The sequence below is a fragment of the Pelecanus crispus genome, chromosome 1 (genome assembly GCF_030463565.1).
Source record: "Pelecanus crispus isolate bPelCri1 chromosome 1, bPelCri1.pri, whole genome shotgun sequence".
Classification (NCBI taxonomy): Eukaryota; Metazoa; Chordata; class Aves; order Pelecaniformes; family Pelecanidae; genus Pelecanus; species Pelecanus crispus.
Window position 1 is genome coordinate 138233145 of NC_134643.1, and position 19733 is coordinate 138252877.

Here is a 19733-nt window from a genome sequence, read left to right on the forward strand (position 1 = left end):
CTACCAGCAGAAAAACCCCACCAAAACCAATGCTCCCATTACCCACCCCCTCTCCAAACCTGTAAGATTACAGAAAACCTCTGTCTAGGGTCAGTCTCATCTTATCTAATACAGATAATCTACATTCGAGCTAGCTGTCCAGGCTCCCTTTATCATCGAATAGAGAGAAACAGGCATGTGCAGGGTCCAATTCAGCTCATCCTAAGGCAGATCAGTCTAAAATAGGCCAAGATGAATGAACCAGTAACTGTTAGGTATGTCCACTGGCCAAAGGGAGTAAAATTGAGAAACCTGAACGATATGTAGATATGTACATAGCAGATATCTAAAGTTAGATCAGTTGAATAACACCCTAGTATCTGTATTGAACTAAGGATGCTGAGATGTAAATCAGAGCCAAATAAAATACACTAAAAGATGACTGGATTTTTTCTTCTGGAAGTGAGTGTGGAGTTTCAAACAGGCCCACAACTTTAACTCATGACTGCATTCACTGTAAAAGGACCACAGGAATCCTCACCTTCCTACTGGACTTAGTTCAAATGGTGTAAACTGGTTTCTATCCAATTTCTTCCCACCTTTTTGGAGTAGCCTGTCTTGAATTAATTGCTTATTTGCTATTGTCTGCATCAATGGCCCATGTCAGAAACTTCTGTTGTGGGGTCTTCAGTGTAATTATTCCAGTGATGATAGATATGATAAGAAACAGAAATGATAAAGTGAAGCAAAAAGAAATATTTAGGAGAATGACCCAATTCACCCAAAGAAATACCAAACTCAGCCAAAGAGGATTTAGACTGAAAGCATTTGACCCTGTTTAAAGCAATGATGCATATTTTTCATTTGTATTTATATTCTCACTAAAACTACGATAAAAGTGCAGCCTTCAAGTATGGACGTTCATACACTCATATCATACATACAGATTTGCAATTTTATGTTCAGATGCTAGTAAGATATTTTTGGTTGAAAGTTTTTTGTCACATATCTAGTCAGTACTTTGTATGTGAAAGACCAAGACATCTCAATCATTTAAAACCTTACTCAGTTTGAAAGACAATGACGCATTTAACCATTATAAAATAATTTACATATATATACACACATATTTGAAAGAAGTTCTTCATTGCATCAGTTCTTTTTATGAATCTCTTAATATTTTAAATGGCAAAGACCACAGCTACTGGCAGTGGCATTTCCATATCTCATTTTCCTTTTGCCTGAACTTTGCAGAAGTCTTTTCCCTCTCAAATGTACTTAATTTTAAGTTAGACTTTTTATTGTGATAATACAAATGTCCGGAAGAATGCATTCTTTATGCAAAGAAAATAAATTTCTAAACAGTGTTCTATCTGAACTGAATGAAAAAAGGATTATTTGTAAGTTCCATCTGTTGATTACATGCTTTCATCAGTCTGGACATAACTTTTATTTCCTAGAGTAATCCACCAGTGACATTTTATCCTAGAGTGAAACACGAAAGCTTTAATGAAACCATTTCATGGTGTTCAGCACATTACAGGCTTACTAAAATTAAAGGCCCAGCCGGACATCCTGTGCTACACCTCCTTATGTGCAAGGGTTCAATCTCAAGGACAACTCTGACATGAATACGACTTTATTTACATGAGGAAATTTTGATGGTCAAGTGGTTTATTGAATAAAATCACCTTACAAATTTTCCTATAACTCCATGACTGATCAAACCGAGAACTCAAGAGTGTTTCCTCCCCTCTTTCTTTGAGGTTATACTGCACTGAGAGCTTAACAAGAAGTCAAACTAAAATCTATCAGTTTCTGAAGTATGCTCGTTTCCCCTTGGCTAGAAAAGTTATCTGGGGCTACTTTTCTGCATTGTAAAACACTGGGACAACTACTTCTTAACTTTGAGAAGTTCTAATAACAGGTTTAATTTCAATTAAGCCTATGAGAACAAACTGCAGAGAAATCATTTCAGAAACAATTTTTCAAAGTATACAAGAGTAAATCCATATGCTGCTGAGATGAAGCACAATAAAGCATCACTGAGATAATCTATAGTTAAAATGATGGTGTATGACTTATGATTAAGCTTCATTACCTGCAGAGCAAGGGGCTTCCATCTCATATTTTTCAGTAAAGCTGGTGCTGAGGTAAGCATGCTCTGAGGTCGCTTTTTCAAAGTTAAGATAACACCACTCGGATCCTCTCGTAGTGCATTCACCAAATTTTTCAACTGCCACCCCACCTGGTAACCAGTAAAATCATTACAATAAAATTGAGGTACAGTATTCAATATGTAATCTTCCCTTTTCAAACAAGATTAGTAAAATAACATAATAGGAGTGTATATATATATTAAAGGAGATTAACTCTAGAAATGTCAAAAATAAATTACTGCATAAAAATCACGTCAACTGAAATAATTATTATAATGCATTAAGATGGATATGCATCATTTCAGGTTTTAGAATTAATAAACTACTGTTAATCCACTGTAAATGCACAATTAAATCTCAAAGTGTTTTCAAAATTAGCTCAGGTACATAGACTTTAGAGACTAGAAGGTTAAAAGTCCTGGCTTCTGCCCCAACGGTCCAATTCAAAACTGAGCATTTTATACTCCATGGTTACTATTTAAAGTCCGCTAACCACATGTAGTGATACTACTTCTACTCCTAGCAGCTTACACAAACCTAGCACAAACCAGTTCAGGAAAATCTTCTACTCTTCACACCGCTATAAAAATAAAATCAGAATCACAAGGGCTTTTTTTAAAGTAGTACTTTTTTCATGATGATTTCAGAAACAGATACAGTAAATTAATGACAGAAATATAGTCTAGCCACTACTTGAGTATTAGCTCAAGGTAAAATTTTCCTAATTGGATTACAGTATTTTGAAATATTCTAAAATTAAGAACTTGACCAACATGGAAAGCAACAAGTCTTTATTTATAAACACAGGATAGACATTTCTGAATCATTTACTTTGCATTTTTGAAAAAAGTACTTCAAATATTAAAACAGTACAAGTCATGACAATGGTTTTCAGTCTAAATAATGCCTGATTTTATGTATCTATCTTGAAACGTTTTAAGATATTCAATCCCTGCATTTTCAAATTTGGCACCTAGAGTGGCAATACACAGAATCACACACCCCTGAAAATCCTGGCCTGTAGAATCAGAAAGTAATTATTTCTGTAACTTGACAGCTTTTCTACCTTTTTCTCTCTTTTCCCCCCCCTAAAAAAATAAATACATTTTCCTGATGTTTAATAGTTACAAATATTTTCCTGCTTTTACAACTTGTACAAGAACAATGTTAAGAAGAAAATTATCCAATTGAGAAGTGAAATTCTTACTGAAAAAACCTCTGTAACTCTAAAGTCATAAGGTAACACCATCGTAAAACGGTTACTGTATATCATGTCAATATATTTGAAAAAAATCAAATAGGCAATGTGAACAAAGAGAATGCAGATGTTCCTTATCATCGGTATAGTGCAATATGACAAATATATATTTGCTACCTATGTTTAAGCAAGGTAATCACACGTAGGTTGTTGCTACTTATTTTTTACCTTATTCCCTATTACACCGAAACTCACTTTGTTTGCTTAGTATCACTTATTTTAAGAACTGCTACTCCCATGTGAGCATGCCACTTAAGCCAACACTAATGCTTACCAACAACCCTGAATCACAGATGTGGTTCAAACCTCACCACTCTTCCTCAGCTACTGTGAACCTACCTGTCCTGTTTTCACCACAGCAAAGTTCATTACATCCAGGATGCACTTCTACAGTAATATTATTGTAAACAAAGAAACAGGGTGTTGACAACATGCATCTTTATGGAATATTTTCCAGCTTCCACAGAAGACTTCCAAGCATGTTATAGTTCTTATTATCAGTCCAATGTATTAGGCATACAGCTATTATACTTTGAATAAAATGAAACATGAACATAATCAACTTCAGCTCAATTCCCACATCTTGGTGAAGTCTCCACTTTGTTTCAACAGTATCTAAACCAAGTCTCTGTAAGTCCAAGCTTTGTGTCTTAATATTATGATTTTATAAAATAATACCTTGCTATTTACAACACTTCCTACTCGGAGAGACTTCCACCGCTGCTTAGAAACCATATATTCCCCATAGTTCCAGAATGTCACCTTGGGCATATGCAAGGTATCATTTGCTACCTAAAAGAAGGAGTTAAAGGTCTACAGTTCATGTAAGGTATCTCTGTACATAAGCTACTGTGCACTTTAATTCCCTAATGTAACAACTAAAGACAGATTTCTGGAGAAGAATCCTTCTGCTGAATAAAGCGGCACAGGGAGCCTTGAGGAGAACATGATGTGGCCCCAGTTATAGAGTCAGGATGTAAAATTCTTGCCATTTAAGTTGGTAGAACGCTGCATGCGAAAGCTGTGCTTTAAAGCCATCTGTTTCTCACTGAAATAACCAGACGAATATAAATAAAACTGGGGGGTTTTTTTTTGATTATGCTAGCAGTTTTTAAATTATTTTAAATGCACTTTCATACTTTGCAGAGATAAACTGTATCATGTATTTCAACTACACCTTACATCGCACTAAATGAGAGATTACCTAATCTCTTTATGAAAGTTAGGGGGATTAAAGAAAAAAAATCACTTCAAAGCAGTACATTTGATATATTTAATTTAGAAGCTCATGAATACAAACAATTTAACTTAATTTTTCACAGGAAAATTCTGAGTTTACTATACATTTCAAACGAAGTTTATCCTTTGCTTTTACTTAGTTTTGTGACAGGAGTTTTCTGGCTGGTTCAGACAGTCCGTGGTTGCTTCTCATCTTTTGAACAGAAATTACTAAATTGGCCTAAGAGGAACAAGTCACATAAGAGGCTGTCAACAATAAACTGAAGGAAACTGATGTCCATGTAGGAGGCATGCTTTTCAGATCCCACATAGTTTAGATCCCATCAAAATTCATATTGACACAGACTAAACAGAAGCAATCTTATTTGAGGAGGTCAGGTTGGAAAGAGGAAAAGGCAGTGAATATATCTGGAACTGGAAACTGTTTTGCAGAAATCCACTTTAGTGACATGTAATCTACACTTTCTTTTAAATGTGATTTGAATTTTTTCTCTCTAATCTCCCTCAGGATCTTCCCCTTTCTCATTACCGCTGCAGTTATCAATTCTCTACTTCTAATCATCAAGTTTTTGGGCAGAGTTTTCAAAGTCCCTACCATATCCTTTATCCTGCCCATGTAGTGCAAAACTGAACAGTAATAAGAAAGTTTCATTACTGGTTTGAAAATTCAACAGATAAGTAAAAGGACTATATTAAGAGACAACTTTACTTACATTAAAACAACCTGAGCAATTAATTTTTAAATCAGTGCACTATACTGAGCAGGTACCCATTTTTAAGTACCAAGCAAGTTACTGTTGCTTGCTTTAAAATAAATTTACATTGTTAAACCAAGTGCCATCAACAAGCTGTGGTCAGGAGAGGTCTCTTTAGTGGCAGCCTAAGCCCAGTGCTGGGTTTTGCTGCGCAGTGCCCGAATTGCTCCTGGCTGCCAGTGCAGCTCATGGCCAAGCGCGAAGAGGGCCGAGGGTAGACAAGGGCAGCCTGCGGGTCAGGCACCATGCACAGGCACAACACAGCTGGTCCCTGGGCAATACTGGGAGCCCCAGGAGGATGGGGTAGAAGCGCGCCCACTGCATGGGTGCAGGCCTAGGCGCCCAAGGGACCATAGGACACCTTGTGGAAAGGTGGGGCTTGGAGCAGGACAGGCCACAGGGTTTTTTTTGGTGAGGAAGGAGGAGGAGGAGGACTATGGGTTCAAGGAGCAGCAAGGGAAGGTGTCCTGGTTTCGGCTGGGATAGAGTTAATTTTCTTCCTAGCAGCAGGCATAGTGCTGTGTTTTGGATTTAGTAGGAGAAGAATGTTGATAACACGCTGATGTTTTAGTTGTTGCTAAGTACTGCTTATGCTAGTCAAGGACTTTTCAGCTTCCCATGCTCTGCCAGGTGCACAAGAAGCTGGGAGGGGGCACAGCCAGAATAGTTGATCCAAACTGACCAAAGGGCTATTCCATACCATATGACGTCATGCTCAGTATAGAAACTGGGGGGGGGTGGCCGGGGAGCAGCAATTGCTGCTCGGGAACTCAGTCAGCGGGTGGTGAGCAATTGCATTGTGCATCACTTGCTTTGTATATTGTTATTACTATATTGTTATTATTATTATTTTACTTTATTTTATTTCAATTATTAAACTGTTCTTATCTCAACCCAGGAGTATTTCTCACTCTTACTCCTCCGATTCTCTCCCCCATCCCATCGGGGTAGGGGGAGTGAGCGAGCGGCTGCGTGGTGCTTAGTTGCTGGCTGGGGCTAAACCACGACAGAAGGTCAGCACGACATGCAAAGATAGGGGAATTAGGGGAAGAGGGAGGGGAGAGTGAGGGAGCACCACAGGGATCGTGCTGAGTTGTTTCTTCCAAGGAGATTACAGCACCTTTGCTGGAGGAGTCTACTGCCAAGGTAAAGGAGGGATAGATAGGGTAGCCCATGTCCGTGTCACCTAAGGACGGATACCCAAAGGCCAGATGAACAGTACTCCTAGGGGATGGCATGAGAAGGGTCATCACCTTCCCAAAGGGGAGGGCAATCCTCTGCACCAGGAGAAGCGAGCCTGCGGGCAGGGTACCAGCAACATCAGCATCAGGCCACCTCCAAATTCCTCATCTCATCCCACCACTACATGCCCAGAGGTTGTGGCCAGGCTGGGAAGCCTCACCAGTGTGCTCCAGAGATGCTCGGGGCCACCCAGGTTGCTTCAGTGGCACAAGACAGTGGCACAAGACACAGGAGCCCTGTGCAGCTGCACACAGCTCTGACATATCCTCCTCATCTCCCCTGCCTCTCCTGTCGCCTCCCACTGGCTTCTCCACCACCGGTAATATCCCAGCACCCAGCACCCCAAATAGCAGAAAGCTTTAGCAGGGGGTGCTGTTAGAGGTCTGCTGCCCCAGCCAGAGGGAAAGAAGATGCCCCCAAGCAAGATGAGACATATTTTAGAAGACCCCAATAATTCTTTGGCTTGCAGCAAGCACATCTGGATGAATATATTACAACGGCATGAAATGGAACTTTTATTTTGAATTCCTATTCTAAATTGCCAAGAACGTTAACATTTTAAACTATTAAAAAGTTGCTCTTAAAGTAGTGAGCTTTTTTTCCCAGCTGAATGTATTGCCCCCTTTATGACAAGCTTGGAAAATTGGTAGTAATCTTCCCTTTTTCTGAAAGTATGCATGACCATTCATTGAATCTTTTTTTTCCACAGCTGCACCCATGACAGTATTCCCAAACTCCTGTGCTCATTCATGATTTCTCCGAGTACTGCTGTATGTTCTGAGCCAGAGAGGAGCTCTGCAAAATATTAACATGCAGGCAGCTCAAATACAATTGGATGGACCTAAACCAAGTATTTTTAGGATGCTATAAGATCCAGTACTAAATAACCTACAGTCTGAAAAATCCAGCACATGTATCCCAAAGAAACCACGGAACAGCTGCATCATTTAAAAGCAGTGTGAAAATCTAATACACACAAACTACATCATCTAGAGGGTGGAATTATAGTCAGATGATAAATAGAACAGAGTCACTATTTTTACAGGCATATTCCTGTTCAAAGGGTCACCAGAGTCTCACGGAAGTTAATGAAAGCTTTATGCTTCCATGAAAAGAAAACTGTTTTTTTTTCCCCAGTTACAGCAATTCTTCCCTGACTTGCTGATTTGTAAAAGGGAAAAGTTGTAATATCTTTACACTTTTGAAGGAAAAGTAATATCTTCCTGCTAAATATAACCTGCAAAGCAATGTGCTATTTTCTAGCTAAGTAAATATGCAAAATCCACTCTAGTGTTTAATTTAAAAAGTTACTGGAATGGGGACATAATCAGAATTCTTGTTCTTCAGTGTTGCTTGTTATAAGTGACATGCAGACAGAGCTCTTTGACTTACCAGGCATTTCAAGCTTCAAGCTTTTACTCATTTTTCAGCTAAAAAAATAGAATTTCTAGGAGGAAAGTGTATTCACCTTAAGAAATGGGTGTTTTTTTTAAGAACTTCCATATCTATCATAGAACAGAATCACAGAATGCTTTGGGTTGGAAAGGACCTTTAGAGGTCATCTAACCCAAGTGCCCTGCAGTGAGCAGGGACAGCTTTAACTAGATCAGGTTGCTCAGAGCCCCATCCAACCTGACCTATCACCCATCTTGCATTTTATAAAGAAAAAAATACTGCATAAGAAAAAAAAACAACACTGGACTTCAAATCACTGTCTATCAAACCTAGCATGCTGTTAAGCAAGGCAGAATCTGACAAGAAACTATCTGGTGTCATGCTGTTAAATTAACAGATTGATTTCCGTGAACACTGGCCAGAAATTAGGATGGTCAGCTGGCAGCACTATGAAACAAATATGTTAGTAGCAAGCATCTCCTTCCCTTCCCGCAGCTGCAGATGCCTGAAAAGACTAAAAAATAATGGAAGGCCATAGGTCTTCCGCCTCCAGAAAACACTACTGGGTGAGGAAACCACAGAAGGATGTTTACAACATGGACTACCGCAGAGATGAAAGCTGTATCTGTATGCAGTAGGAGAAGCAGTGTCAGGAGAGTAGCAGATGCCTTTCAGGGATTTATCCAGCTTCTTAAGCTAGCGTGATAACGAACATCCACCCTTACATAACAGTCTTCTGCCAAAGAGGAGAGGTTAATAATATTGTGATTCCATACGCAGCAACTCTAATTAAAGAGTATCTTGGTTATATTATTTAAATAAATGCTATTTTAATCCAGTGTTCAAGTCAGTTCTGTGCATCCTTAGAATGTCACTGATCACACCGCACTGTATCGTTGTCCAAAGTCACAACAACACACTTTGTATGTAAAGTACATTGAAGACCACACATCTTTTACTTGAGAAAATCCTGATGTTTCACTAAAACTTTTGCTTTCTACCACCAAACTATGAAATAAGTAATTTTTGTATGCATTTTTGGCTACGTAAACTAAAGCTCACAATTAAGACACTTTTCCAAGAAAAAACTAAGTTAGGACCCAAACTGAGAGCTTAATACAGAAGTTAGTCTCTTATTAAGCTGCTCTAATCACATTTCCCCATCAGAAAATGTATCTGATCCAGAGCATAACTTCAGACTGATTTTATTACCTTGCTCCTTTTAGGTATTTGCACAGCTCAGTTCCACCATAATTCAGCAAACTTCACAAATGTTAGTAACATGACTGCAGAGCACCTTGGTAATGGAGACAAGCATCTGGTTTATCCATGGGGGAATTAAAACTTGAATTATCCAGGGACACAGAATCAGTTCTGTATTGAAGCTTGGACACTGTTTAATAACAGTGCTTACCTTTCACTTTTCACTGATACAATCAACCTTAAGTTCAGAGCTACCTTACTGTTTTGCCTTTGAGTCCTTGCTAGCAACATCCTAGAACAAATAAACGAGTGTATTTGTTGGGAACAGCAAAGACACCAACTTCATGGGTTTGATTATAGCCTATTTTACAGATGTAAGGTCAGTGACTAGGTACAATTTTTGAGGAAAAAAGGGTCTCATTTCCCTATTTCAGGGTATGGCTCTAAAAAACGGGCTTCAGTTCACTCAGTTTTGGTGTACCTCTGAAATGTGAAGCATCCTCCCTCACTTGGGTACCTGCTCTTCCCCACAGTGACTGTCTGACTCCAGCATGATGACTGTAAGGCATCTCTCTCTTCAACCAGGAGTACAGATAACCAGAACACAAGTACTGGCAATTTGGAGGGTTTTCATCCAGCCCTCTATCCGCTTGTGGAACATGGATCTCGGCATTATTGGGCCTCAGAGGGACTAAATTCAGCCTTTCAAACCCTAGAGGGGTGTCTTAGGCACCAAGATGTGCATAATTTCAGGTTAAAGGCCTTCCCTGAAGGCAAAGCACTGTGCTGATGGCAATACATGAGTACAAAGCCCAGTCATACAACAGGCAAGAAACCACCAGGTCGCTGCGTTGGGAGCAGGGAAATGAGGGTTTTGGTCCCAATTCCCAGTGACCACTTTTTTGTGTAATATAAATGCTATACAAATTACATACATACTGCAGGGAGCAGAGTCTGAAAGCTACACTGTGATGAGCAGGCCCTACCCCTTCTTCAGCAGGGGCACAGACATTAAACTATTATGAATAAAGGTGCTGCCACCAGAGCCCTCGCTTGGCCTCATGTTCAGGAGCTTCCAGGGAACATACGGAGAGCCCAGGTGCCTACCTCCATTTCAGCAGGGCTCCTGCCGAGGGACAGACCTCCACTGCCTAAGAAGAGACATTTCAGCATCCCTGGGTGGCCACAGGTGAGCGCTAGAGAAACTTAAGAGCTGATAACTGTCTAAGCATGTGCAGAGAGTTGGTGGTACAAGCTGAAGGCTCAGGCAGCATTTAGGCAGACTGGATCGCACCCCAGTTTCTCATAAATTAAGCTGCAGTACGGACGTGGGTAGCCTCATCCTTCCTCGGGGGAAGGGAACAGCCAAGTACTCCCTATTTCACATGGCATAAGGAATGTGCTCCTCAGGAGTGACCCTGCAGTATTAACCCACCACAGCCACATTTGCCTTACAGTAACTCATTTGTGCTGCTGTGTGCTTACATCTCACAATGGGAGTTTGAAGCATGTGTGTGTGTGCATTGCCTATTCTCGTATTTAAATTCCCACAGTTGTTCTGGAATCAAAATAAGAAATATATATAAACATACATGCATAGACACGTATATAAATAATTCTGTTTCAGATTAAATTTACATTATCACAACTTAATATTTTAGAATTATTTCAGTGAGTCAGTAATTCCAACAGCCTTTGACCCCCTCTCTTTTCAATGTATAAATAAAGTCCCTGAGATCCTCAGCTGCCCTACAGCTAAATAGCGCTGCTATCCTTGAAACAGATGTGTCTTGAGACTGAATTCATGTAGTGAAAATAAATTAACATGTGTACAAAGAAATTGTAAAAAAATCCTTAGAGGTCACTAATAACCAAGCAAACTGAAAAGAAAAACCCCCAAAACAAAAAAAAAAAGCCTTTAATTGAGCTGAAAACTTACGTAGCATCACTTAGCTACAGGACAGGGATATGGAGTTAAAAGAAAATGTCATAATAAAGCAGTATTTATTTAGCCATGAGAGTTCTTTTCTTTTTTTTTTTCCATTTTACTGCTATTAAAATAATCAGCCATAGACTATGTACAGTGTTCAAGCCACTGAGGTGTTCTAAGCCAGTACTGAGGGTTTAATAAAAATGTACATATTCAGAGTACATCTACTCAAATCAGGCATAGAATTTCCCTGCTTTAATTTTTCGTCCCTCATGACACAGCATTAACTTGCTTTTCTTACTGTTTTGATCTACTTTTACAACTATCACCATCTTACACTTCCTCACAATTACCTCCTAACTTCATCAGAATAAGATAATGAATTATGCAACAGAAGATCAGGCTGGAATCTGAAGAGCAGCTGTGTAATTTACACAGCTGCTACCTGCACAAAGCACAGAGGTATTCAAAACTATTGAATCCTAGCTCATATGTGGTCCAGGCTGTGCACAATTGTAGATTCAGCCAATTAATTTGCACAACTTTGAAGACATCTCTCCTTACCTTTAATCTCCTTTTCTACAATGTACTTCAATTTTCAGCAATGTCAGTTAAAAGGAAGACTCTTATCAGTAGAATAATCCCTGCCTTCCTTTCCAAATACACATACCTGAACTTACACTAACAGTAACCTGTTCTTTTAACCTGTTCCTATGACACAAAAGGAGTAATATAATCTGTATTCTGTTCTATAGACATCAACGTAGTTAACAATAGAAAACTAATTCATAGAATCATAGAATCATTTAGGTCAGAAAAGACCTTTAAGATCATTGAGTCCAACCATTAACTTAACACTGCCAAGTCCACCACTAAACCATGGCCCTAAACGCCACATCTACCATCTTTTAAACACCTCCAGGGATGGGGACTCAACCACTTCCCTGGGCAGCCTGTTCCCATGCTTGACATACCTTCCAGTGAAGAAATTTTTCCTAATATCCAATCTAAACCTCCCCTGGCACAGCTGGAGACCGTTTCCTCTCATCCTATCACTTGTTACTTGGGAGGAGAGACTGACACCCACCTCCCTACAACCCCCTTTCAGGTAGTTGTAGAGAACAATAAGGTGTCACCTCAGCCTCCTCTTCTCCAGGCTAAACAACCCCAGTTCCCTCAGCCGCTCCTCATAAGGCCTGTGCTCTAGACCCTTCACCAGCTTCATTGCCCTTCTCTGGACACGCTCCAGCACCTCAATGCCTTTCTTGTAGTGAAGGGCCCAAAACTGAGCACAGTATTCAAGGTACAGCCTCACCAGTTCTAATTCTACTTATTATCTGCTACCTGGGCATAAAACATATGCTGTAATTATATACTCCACACACCAGAGACTAGGAAATTTTGAAAGAATTATTTTAACTGCAGAAGTTACCTTATTCTCACTATCAAGAACATATTGTTAACACTGTAATTTAAATTGCCTGCAAATACAAATTGTACCAAGATTAGTAGTCAGTAGCAACTACCATGAGAGTACAAAAATAATTTTTATCAGGAATATATGCAGAAAGTGTTTGGCAGCACACTGTCTTTCAGTATTTCTGTTGGAAATATTAATACCATTTACAGCACCTCTTAGAGTTTGTTTTTTTTTTTTTTTTATAGAAACAGTATCATATGGGAAGAATAGCGAAACATAGAACAACTGTACAAAATAAATTAATTAAAATGCATAGTCTCCCAGTAAGTTCTGTGCAGAAAGATGAATTTAACAATTAGATCACAAGAATACTCCACAGAATACTGCAGCCATTCTTGGCAGATACATCCTCAGGACTATGATCGTAAGTATAGCTCATATAAAAATACTTGATTCGGCTACAGACTCAGTAACTCAGCTATCACTAGTGGTGAAACTATGAAGGCCTACCGATAACATCTACGGAAGAAGTCAGCTGTACTGGTACTGCAGCAGAATTCTTGCTACAATTACACTGCTTCTAACAGAGACACTGATGCCTTCAAAATCAGCCCAGGTGCATATTCCCAAACTGTAGTCAGTGCCTTACAGAGCAGTGTACATCATCAATTACAAAAGAACACATTTTTTTCAAAAGAAAAATAATGGAAGAACTAAATAGTCTGCTGAATGGTTATTCATACATGTTAATCTAATCACATGGGTAAACTACCAGGATTCAATGTTAATAGAGTTTCCCATCTTGGGGTACAGCCAGGACAGAAAGAAATCCATGTTTTTGAGTGGGCTGTGGGAACACTTTTGAATGTTGCAAATGGCAACAGGTGACCAAGACTGCAATCAGCTGGCAGAGAATACTTCTAGAAATACAGTGTACGGCCACTGAAGCCACACCACAGTCATATAAGAGGATGGGCATCTCCCGTTGCACCAATTTCTGCTATTATCTCCTCAAAGGCCTCCTATAGTAATCTGAACCTCTCGGAGCTTGACTGTTACACAGCTCCATCAGTAGTGTACCAATCCCACAGATGAGTCTTAACATGCTCAGTACATACTCTTCAAGTACTGTAGTGCACCATAACTGCAGCAGAGGGTTGGGGCCAGGTGCTCTGGAGCACAGATCAAAGAGCACACTGAAAGTGGGATGGCAGAGTCCAGGTCACGGGACCAAACCCGCCACTTACAAAGCCCGAGAGAGTAAGGAGCAATTTCCACAACCACTTGTGACTTACGAGTGACCCTGCCAGTGTTCCCCTTCCATCTGGGGGCACAGTCAACCAGCTTTAATGCTTTCAGCTAAGCCAAACAGGTTGTCTTTAAAGTAAGGTAGAAGCGGTCACATAGTTAAGCTCTGTTGTCATCTAGGAGACAGGTAGCTGCTGAAAGGCAGCACAGCGTGGTTTTCTGCTGCAACTGTACTAATTCCACTGGCTGGTGCCACAGGTATGTAGTTAAGCGTGAAAAGTTCATGTGGAATGAACAAAGAGAAATTATTTAAAGATTGGCAGAAACATGAAGCAGCATGGGCTGGCCAAACTTATGCTGCTCTATCTAGCACAGCTGTGACAATGACTTGTTTGTAGCTGATTTGTCGTGCCAGAGTTAGAAGTGCAAGTGGATGCTATCTACGTAAAAATGAAAGCTCACCAACGTGGTGTGTTTCACACATCAACTCCAAACAAGCCCCAGCGATCAATGGAAAACAGATTCCATGGACAAGAGCAGCCAGCATTTGTGCTGCAGAAATGGCAGGAGAGTCCTTGCCCATTCAAACTCCAAACTCCAAACTCCAAATCCAAGTGGGGCAATTCTCAAAGCAGAGATACTTTATCTGTGGCACTGCTGCCAATGACCTCCATTAATTTTATTTTCCCAAATATTTACTTCATTGGAAAAATATTTGTGGAAAACTAAAATGAAATCTATCTACATACACACACATGCACACCTTCCTAACTCCTTAAAAGACTAACTCCTACCTCCTCTTCGGAGTACCTGAGAATCCTTTCTCCCTGGAGAATATTTCTTGGAAAGCACAACATAATTCATCTGCATTTGTCAAATGTGTCAAGTTGTTTCTCTTTTTCATTTATACTCATGTAAAAACATTTGCACTCACCATGGGGAAACAAAAGATCATCTTTCCTCACACATTTCATTTTTGCAATATCACATTTCCCTGACATATGGGATATAAAATAATATATTTCTGTGTGTATTTGCACATCTATGTAGAAAAGAGATCATAAATAACACCACATAATCTCAACACAAATTCCATGTTAAAGGGAATTGCAAATTCACAAAAAGATTTTTGCTTTTGAGAGGATCATTGCAATTTAGTTCCTTTATCAGAATTACACAATACTTACAGAGACTGTAAATAAAGAATAAAGAATAAAACTGACATTTTGAGAGGGAATTTGGAGGACAGACTACATTTGCCAAAATCAAAGTACAGTCCTCATATTCTGACAAACTACAGAGAGTTCAGGACAGAGCCCTGCAGGAAACTAGGTTACTTCCATAAAGACTTCCACTAATACTTCGAGACCCAAAAAGCTTTTAGATGTAAATCTCACCTACTTTTAAAATTAAATATTTGTGCTAACATTTATCAAACCATTATAAATAGAGGAAGCCCAAGGATTTGGAAAGGATTAAAATCATGATTTGGGAGCTATTACTCTATCTCCTCTTCCATAAAAGCACGTGCATGACAGTAGCAGAAGGAAGTTGAGCACGAGGCATATTTCTTTTGAACTTTTATCATCTTGCTGCACTGTTTCATTGTTCAAGTCAAGCATCATAAGAGAATAAAAATATTATTTGAAATGAAAGATAGTGGAAGTTTTTGTATAATGTATCAAACATCTAATGTCAAAATTTTGGACTGACACTGCTGCCCCCTCCCTTATACTCTTCCAGCCCATTTCCCCACTGAGTCTCTTTAGAAATACCACTTCCTTCAAAGCCAAGTTAATAAGGCCTTAATGAAATACCTGTGTTCAAAAAACCTAGCTTGGGTCTGAAAAAGATCCTGCTAAACAGTGCAGAAAAACTGAATAAACAGCAATATTTGCAACATCATTTTTCTACTTATAGGTGTTTTGTTTTGCTTTTCCCAAAATAGGAAGACATCCACTGCAAACTCCATTTTGGATGCATGCACTCCAGAGATTCATGGGCACCCCAAGTTCAGCACTTCCTATCAGCTGGAATTTGCCAGCTCCCCACAAACCCTGAGCGGTTCTGTGGAAGTTGAACTCTTCTCAACAATTGTACAATGAATCTTAAAAACCTGTTCCTTACTTTTTCTAAGCAAAGATTAAGTTAGGGTAAGGATCTAGAAAGGTATCATACCTTTCTTAAGTGTTTACCCTCGCAGAAAAGCAAGGTTGGGTCTTGTAAATGTATCCATTGTGTTTCACAGGAATTTTAGCAAAATGTCCTCAAAGTTTTTGTAGTGTAAATTCAAAAAGAATTCCAGCAACTAAATCCTGTGAACTTGGCTTGGCCCACAAGAGCCCACAGGAGTTTCCACAGTAAGGAACGTGCCACATAAAAGCTAGGTGTTATCTATATACTACATGATTCCAAAAAATCCAATTTCAGTTGTAACTAATAGGTGTTAAAGACATTAAACATACCAACTTCTACATGAAACAGACCAATAACTGACCATATTTGCTTATTTTGCCAAATTAAACATATTTTTTCCACCATCTATATTTACCTATGTTCTGATGAGTTTTAGCTAACAAACATAAATTTTGGGAATCCACATGTCTATCAAATGTCATATCATACTTGTATTAGAAGTATATGGAATGTGCCAAAAATGCCTCGAAAATAAAGGAACTATGCACAGTTACAAAAGAGGTTACAAAAGAACAGCCTGCTATTCAAGAATCCTACATCATCCTGAGTCTATACCTCCCTGTTTTCTTGGAGTATTTTCTCTACAGCTTTATCACTGATGCAACCAGAAAGAGTACTGTGAGCAGTAATAATTCATGTAAGCAATAATATTGTTTCCTGCACTTTCAGTTGGTTAAAAGGAGGAGTATCTTGAGGCAAAATACACGCTTGAGTTATATATGGGCAGAAACATGAGCACCGCAGTACAGTGCAAATTCTGAATCACCTGAATGACTTTTTTTTTTTGTTGTTTACACTGGAAATATTTTAGACAGACAGGCTTTTAGAGGAGATTAAGGATGGAATTTACAGGGAAGTTTAAGGGAAAACAGTGCCTAAATCCTTTGAATTTTAATGGGAGAGTCATGCCTCTTAGTTACAGAGCTATTTAAAAAAATCTATTTTATAAGGCAAAACTGACGCAGAAGATTCACATAGCTATCTAACCTCAATAAACCACACTTTAAAGGACAATTTTCTGAACATTAACTTTTCAATGACTTTAGGCTTAATGTTATTTTTTTTATTTTAAAAATTCAGAAGATATTTACATTCCAGACATCCTGCCAGCCACAAGTGGAATACATCCTGTTACGCATGTTTTTTATCAACATAGCAAAAGATCAGGGCAATCACTTGAAATCCTTTGATTTCGCTGCCAAATGAAATACTATGAAGATTAAGCATCACTACAAGCAAACAGAGGATGTCAAGAGAGAATGTAAAACTATTTGACACCTAGTATTAGGACATATATAACAAAATTCAGTAAGTCACTTAACTATTTTCCTACTTTGTCATACTGCTTATTTGAAAGCCAGTGGGCTTTCTGAAAGAACAGCCTTTTCATAATTACTAAAATGTGATTCTTGTAAAAAGTGTTAGTTAACAAGTTGGATTTTTAAAATAATTGCATGGAAGTTCTCTTCCCCATATCTATATTCATTCTTTGAAATACTGAAAGCCAGGTATTAACTTCACTTTGACAAACAGAATACACTGCAATAACTGAGGAAAATACAGAAAAAAGTTTTAACTCTAAAATAAATTTAAATTTAAAATTAAATTTAAAATTAATTAAATTTAAAGTTAAGATTTTTTTTTTAGATTTTGATTCTCCGATTACAAGACAGCACCTAAAGAACAGTTACATGTGAACAGTACTTCCCTACAGTTTTGGAGTTAGATCTTTAAAAAATGTAGTCATAGTTATTTCTATAGTCAATATGAGTAATAATGTATGATAAGTTACAAGGAGCAAGCTGAAAAACATCCTATGTTTTCAACTGCTGAGCTGTATATGAAGTGTGAAAAAATTCAATAAACAGAAAAGACAGAATTTAATGTCTTCAGAATTCTTTATCTCCCACATAAGAATCACTGTAAGAATACCTCTTCTCCCCAGAAAAACAGATTCCTAGAACTGGACAGTAAATTCCTTACGACAGGGGGCAGAGTTCAGAAGGACTGACAGACTTTTGCCAAAAGAAATAAAAAGATTAAAAAAATGCTGCAATACCTATAGAAAAGATCAAATATTTGGGTTCTATAAATTGGAAAGTGAATGAAGTGCACCTTTGTAAAGGTAACATGGGAGGTGCTATCACACTTATAACAGAATGCTAGATGAGTCTTGCTGTGGAAAGGTGACATTAAAATACAAGGAAGTTACTTGTATACAATATCAAAGATGCCAATTATTTTAATTATATTGTTTATACAACAAAGCAAGAGCATATGTAAATGTGTGATTTAGTCTATTACTATACATATCCTCTACACTAAACGTTACTGCTGAAAAATTAAATTGTTTGTCTTAGCTCCCTATGGTCCTTTTTCCTAGAACTACAATCAACTCTTTTTTTCTGTACATCTCAAAATACCTAGCTTCACTGATGGAAAAGCCAAAACACCCAAATCCTACATTCAAAATTCCATCCAACTAGAAAGAAAGCTCATCTTAAGGCTTGTCAAAACGTTTTTATTATTAGTGCTAGGAGTAAGAATCTGATCTTTCCATCAAATAAATGCAGTGTAGATGTGCCAAGAAAACTAGAATAAATACCTAGTTGTTTGGAAATTTTCAAGTTGACAAGGCAACTTTCCTCTATAGCACCATCAGAATTTGTTGGAAAAACTAGCTAGCATAACGACTGAATGCTTGTTGATGTGCTTCTTCAGATGTGCATACATTTTGATAGCTAAAATAATAATGCTCTAAAATGTTTTTCATATTAAATTGATGTCATAGGCTTTCTTAGTGCAGAAAAATAAAGAAATTAGTCATCAACTGTACATGTAAGTAATCATGGGACACAATACTTATGAAGAATCTATGTGGCCAAAAAAAGTATTAAAATTCGCCCTGATCTGCTTAGATTTGTCAAATTACATTCCATAGCTCAAAAGATAGCTTCTCATCAGTGAAGTTCCACATATGTACAGTATATTTGATATCAAACTTAGCTAGAGGGCATACTGAAATATTACACTAATTTGTGCAGAGGAGCTGACATGATGTACAATGGCCTAAAGCTAGAAGTGGAACCCCATGGGGAATGACAAAACACACTTTTAAACAAATGACTGCTGTATTAATGGTGATCTAGGATATTTTTTTGTCAGTTAAATTGCTTCCAAGGACACTTGTAATTAATACCATGTATTGATTTTCACTACTCTTAAGAAACCTTATACTTTGGAAAAAGAATAGTTGCTTTCTATACTGACAGTCTGCTCTTTTCTGTTACCAAACCTTACATTAGAAAAGGTAATTTTATTTTAACAGTTCATCAATCCTAAGTAAAATCACCAGGAACTAATATGCATCTGTTCACACAAAGAGCAATTTGTATGATATCAGTTTTCTTGCCTATCATAGCTGAAAGATTTGTTTCATCTCAGCTTCTAAGCTTAAAAATCTGTACTTACTAAACACCCTAGGCACACTATGAGAATTTTACATGCTTTTGTTCTCAAAAACCACATTCTACACATTCCAGTAGGTTTGGAAAGTAGTAAGTTTTCCAGCTTCCAGGAAGTAATCTTGACCTTAAACCCACAAGGGCACAACAGTTCCAACTCCCTGCACCCCTTTGACCCAAACCTTCTACTACACTAAAACCAGCTATTAAGAGAGCATGGGTAAGCAGAAAACACCCTAACATAT

The 19733-nt window shown here is 38.3% G+C and overlaps 1 protein-coding gene across 4 annotated transcripts in view; it reads right to left on the minus strand.

Moving 5' to 3' along the window:
- The window catches only part of CNKSR2 (connector enhancer of kinase suppressor of Ras 2), a 220153-nt gene that overhangs the window by 97659 nt on the left and 102761 nt on the right, over window positions 1-19733 (minus strand). For 2 of the 4 annotated variants that reach the window (XM_075711798.1, XM_075711788.1), the window contains exon 9: window positions 2081-2227. The exons of the other annotated variants lie outside the window; for them this stretch is intronic. In XM_075711798.1, coding sequence (XP_075567913.1) covers window positions 2081-2227 — 147 coding nt within the window. The remainder of the gene's footprint in view (window positions 1-2080; window positions 2228-19733) is intronic. 4 annotated transcript variants of the gene reach the window in all.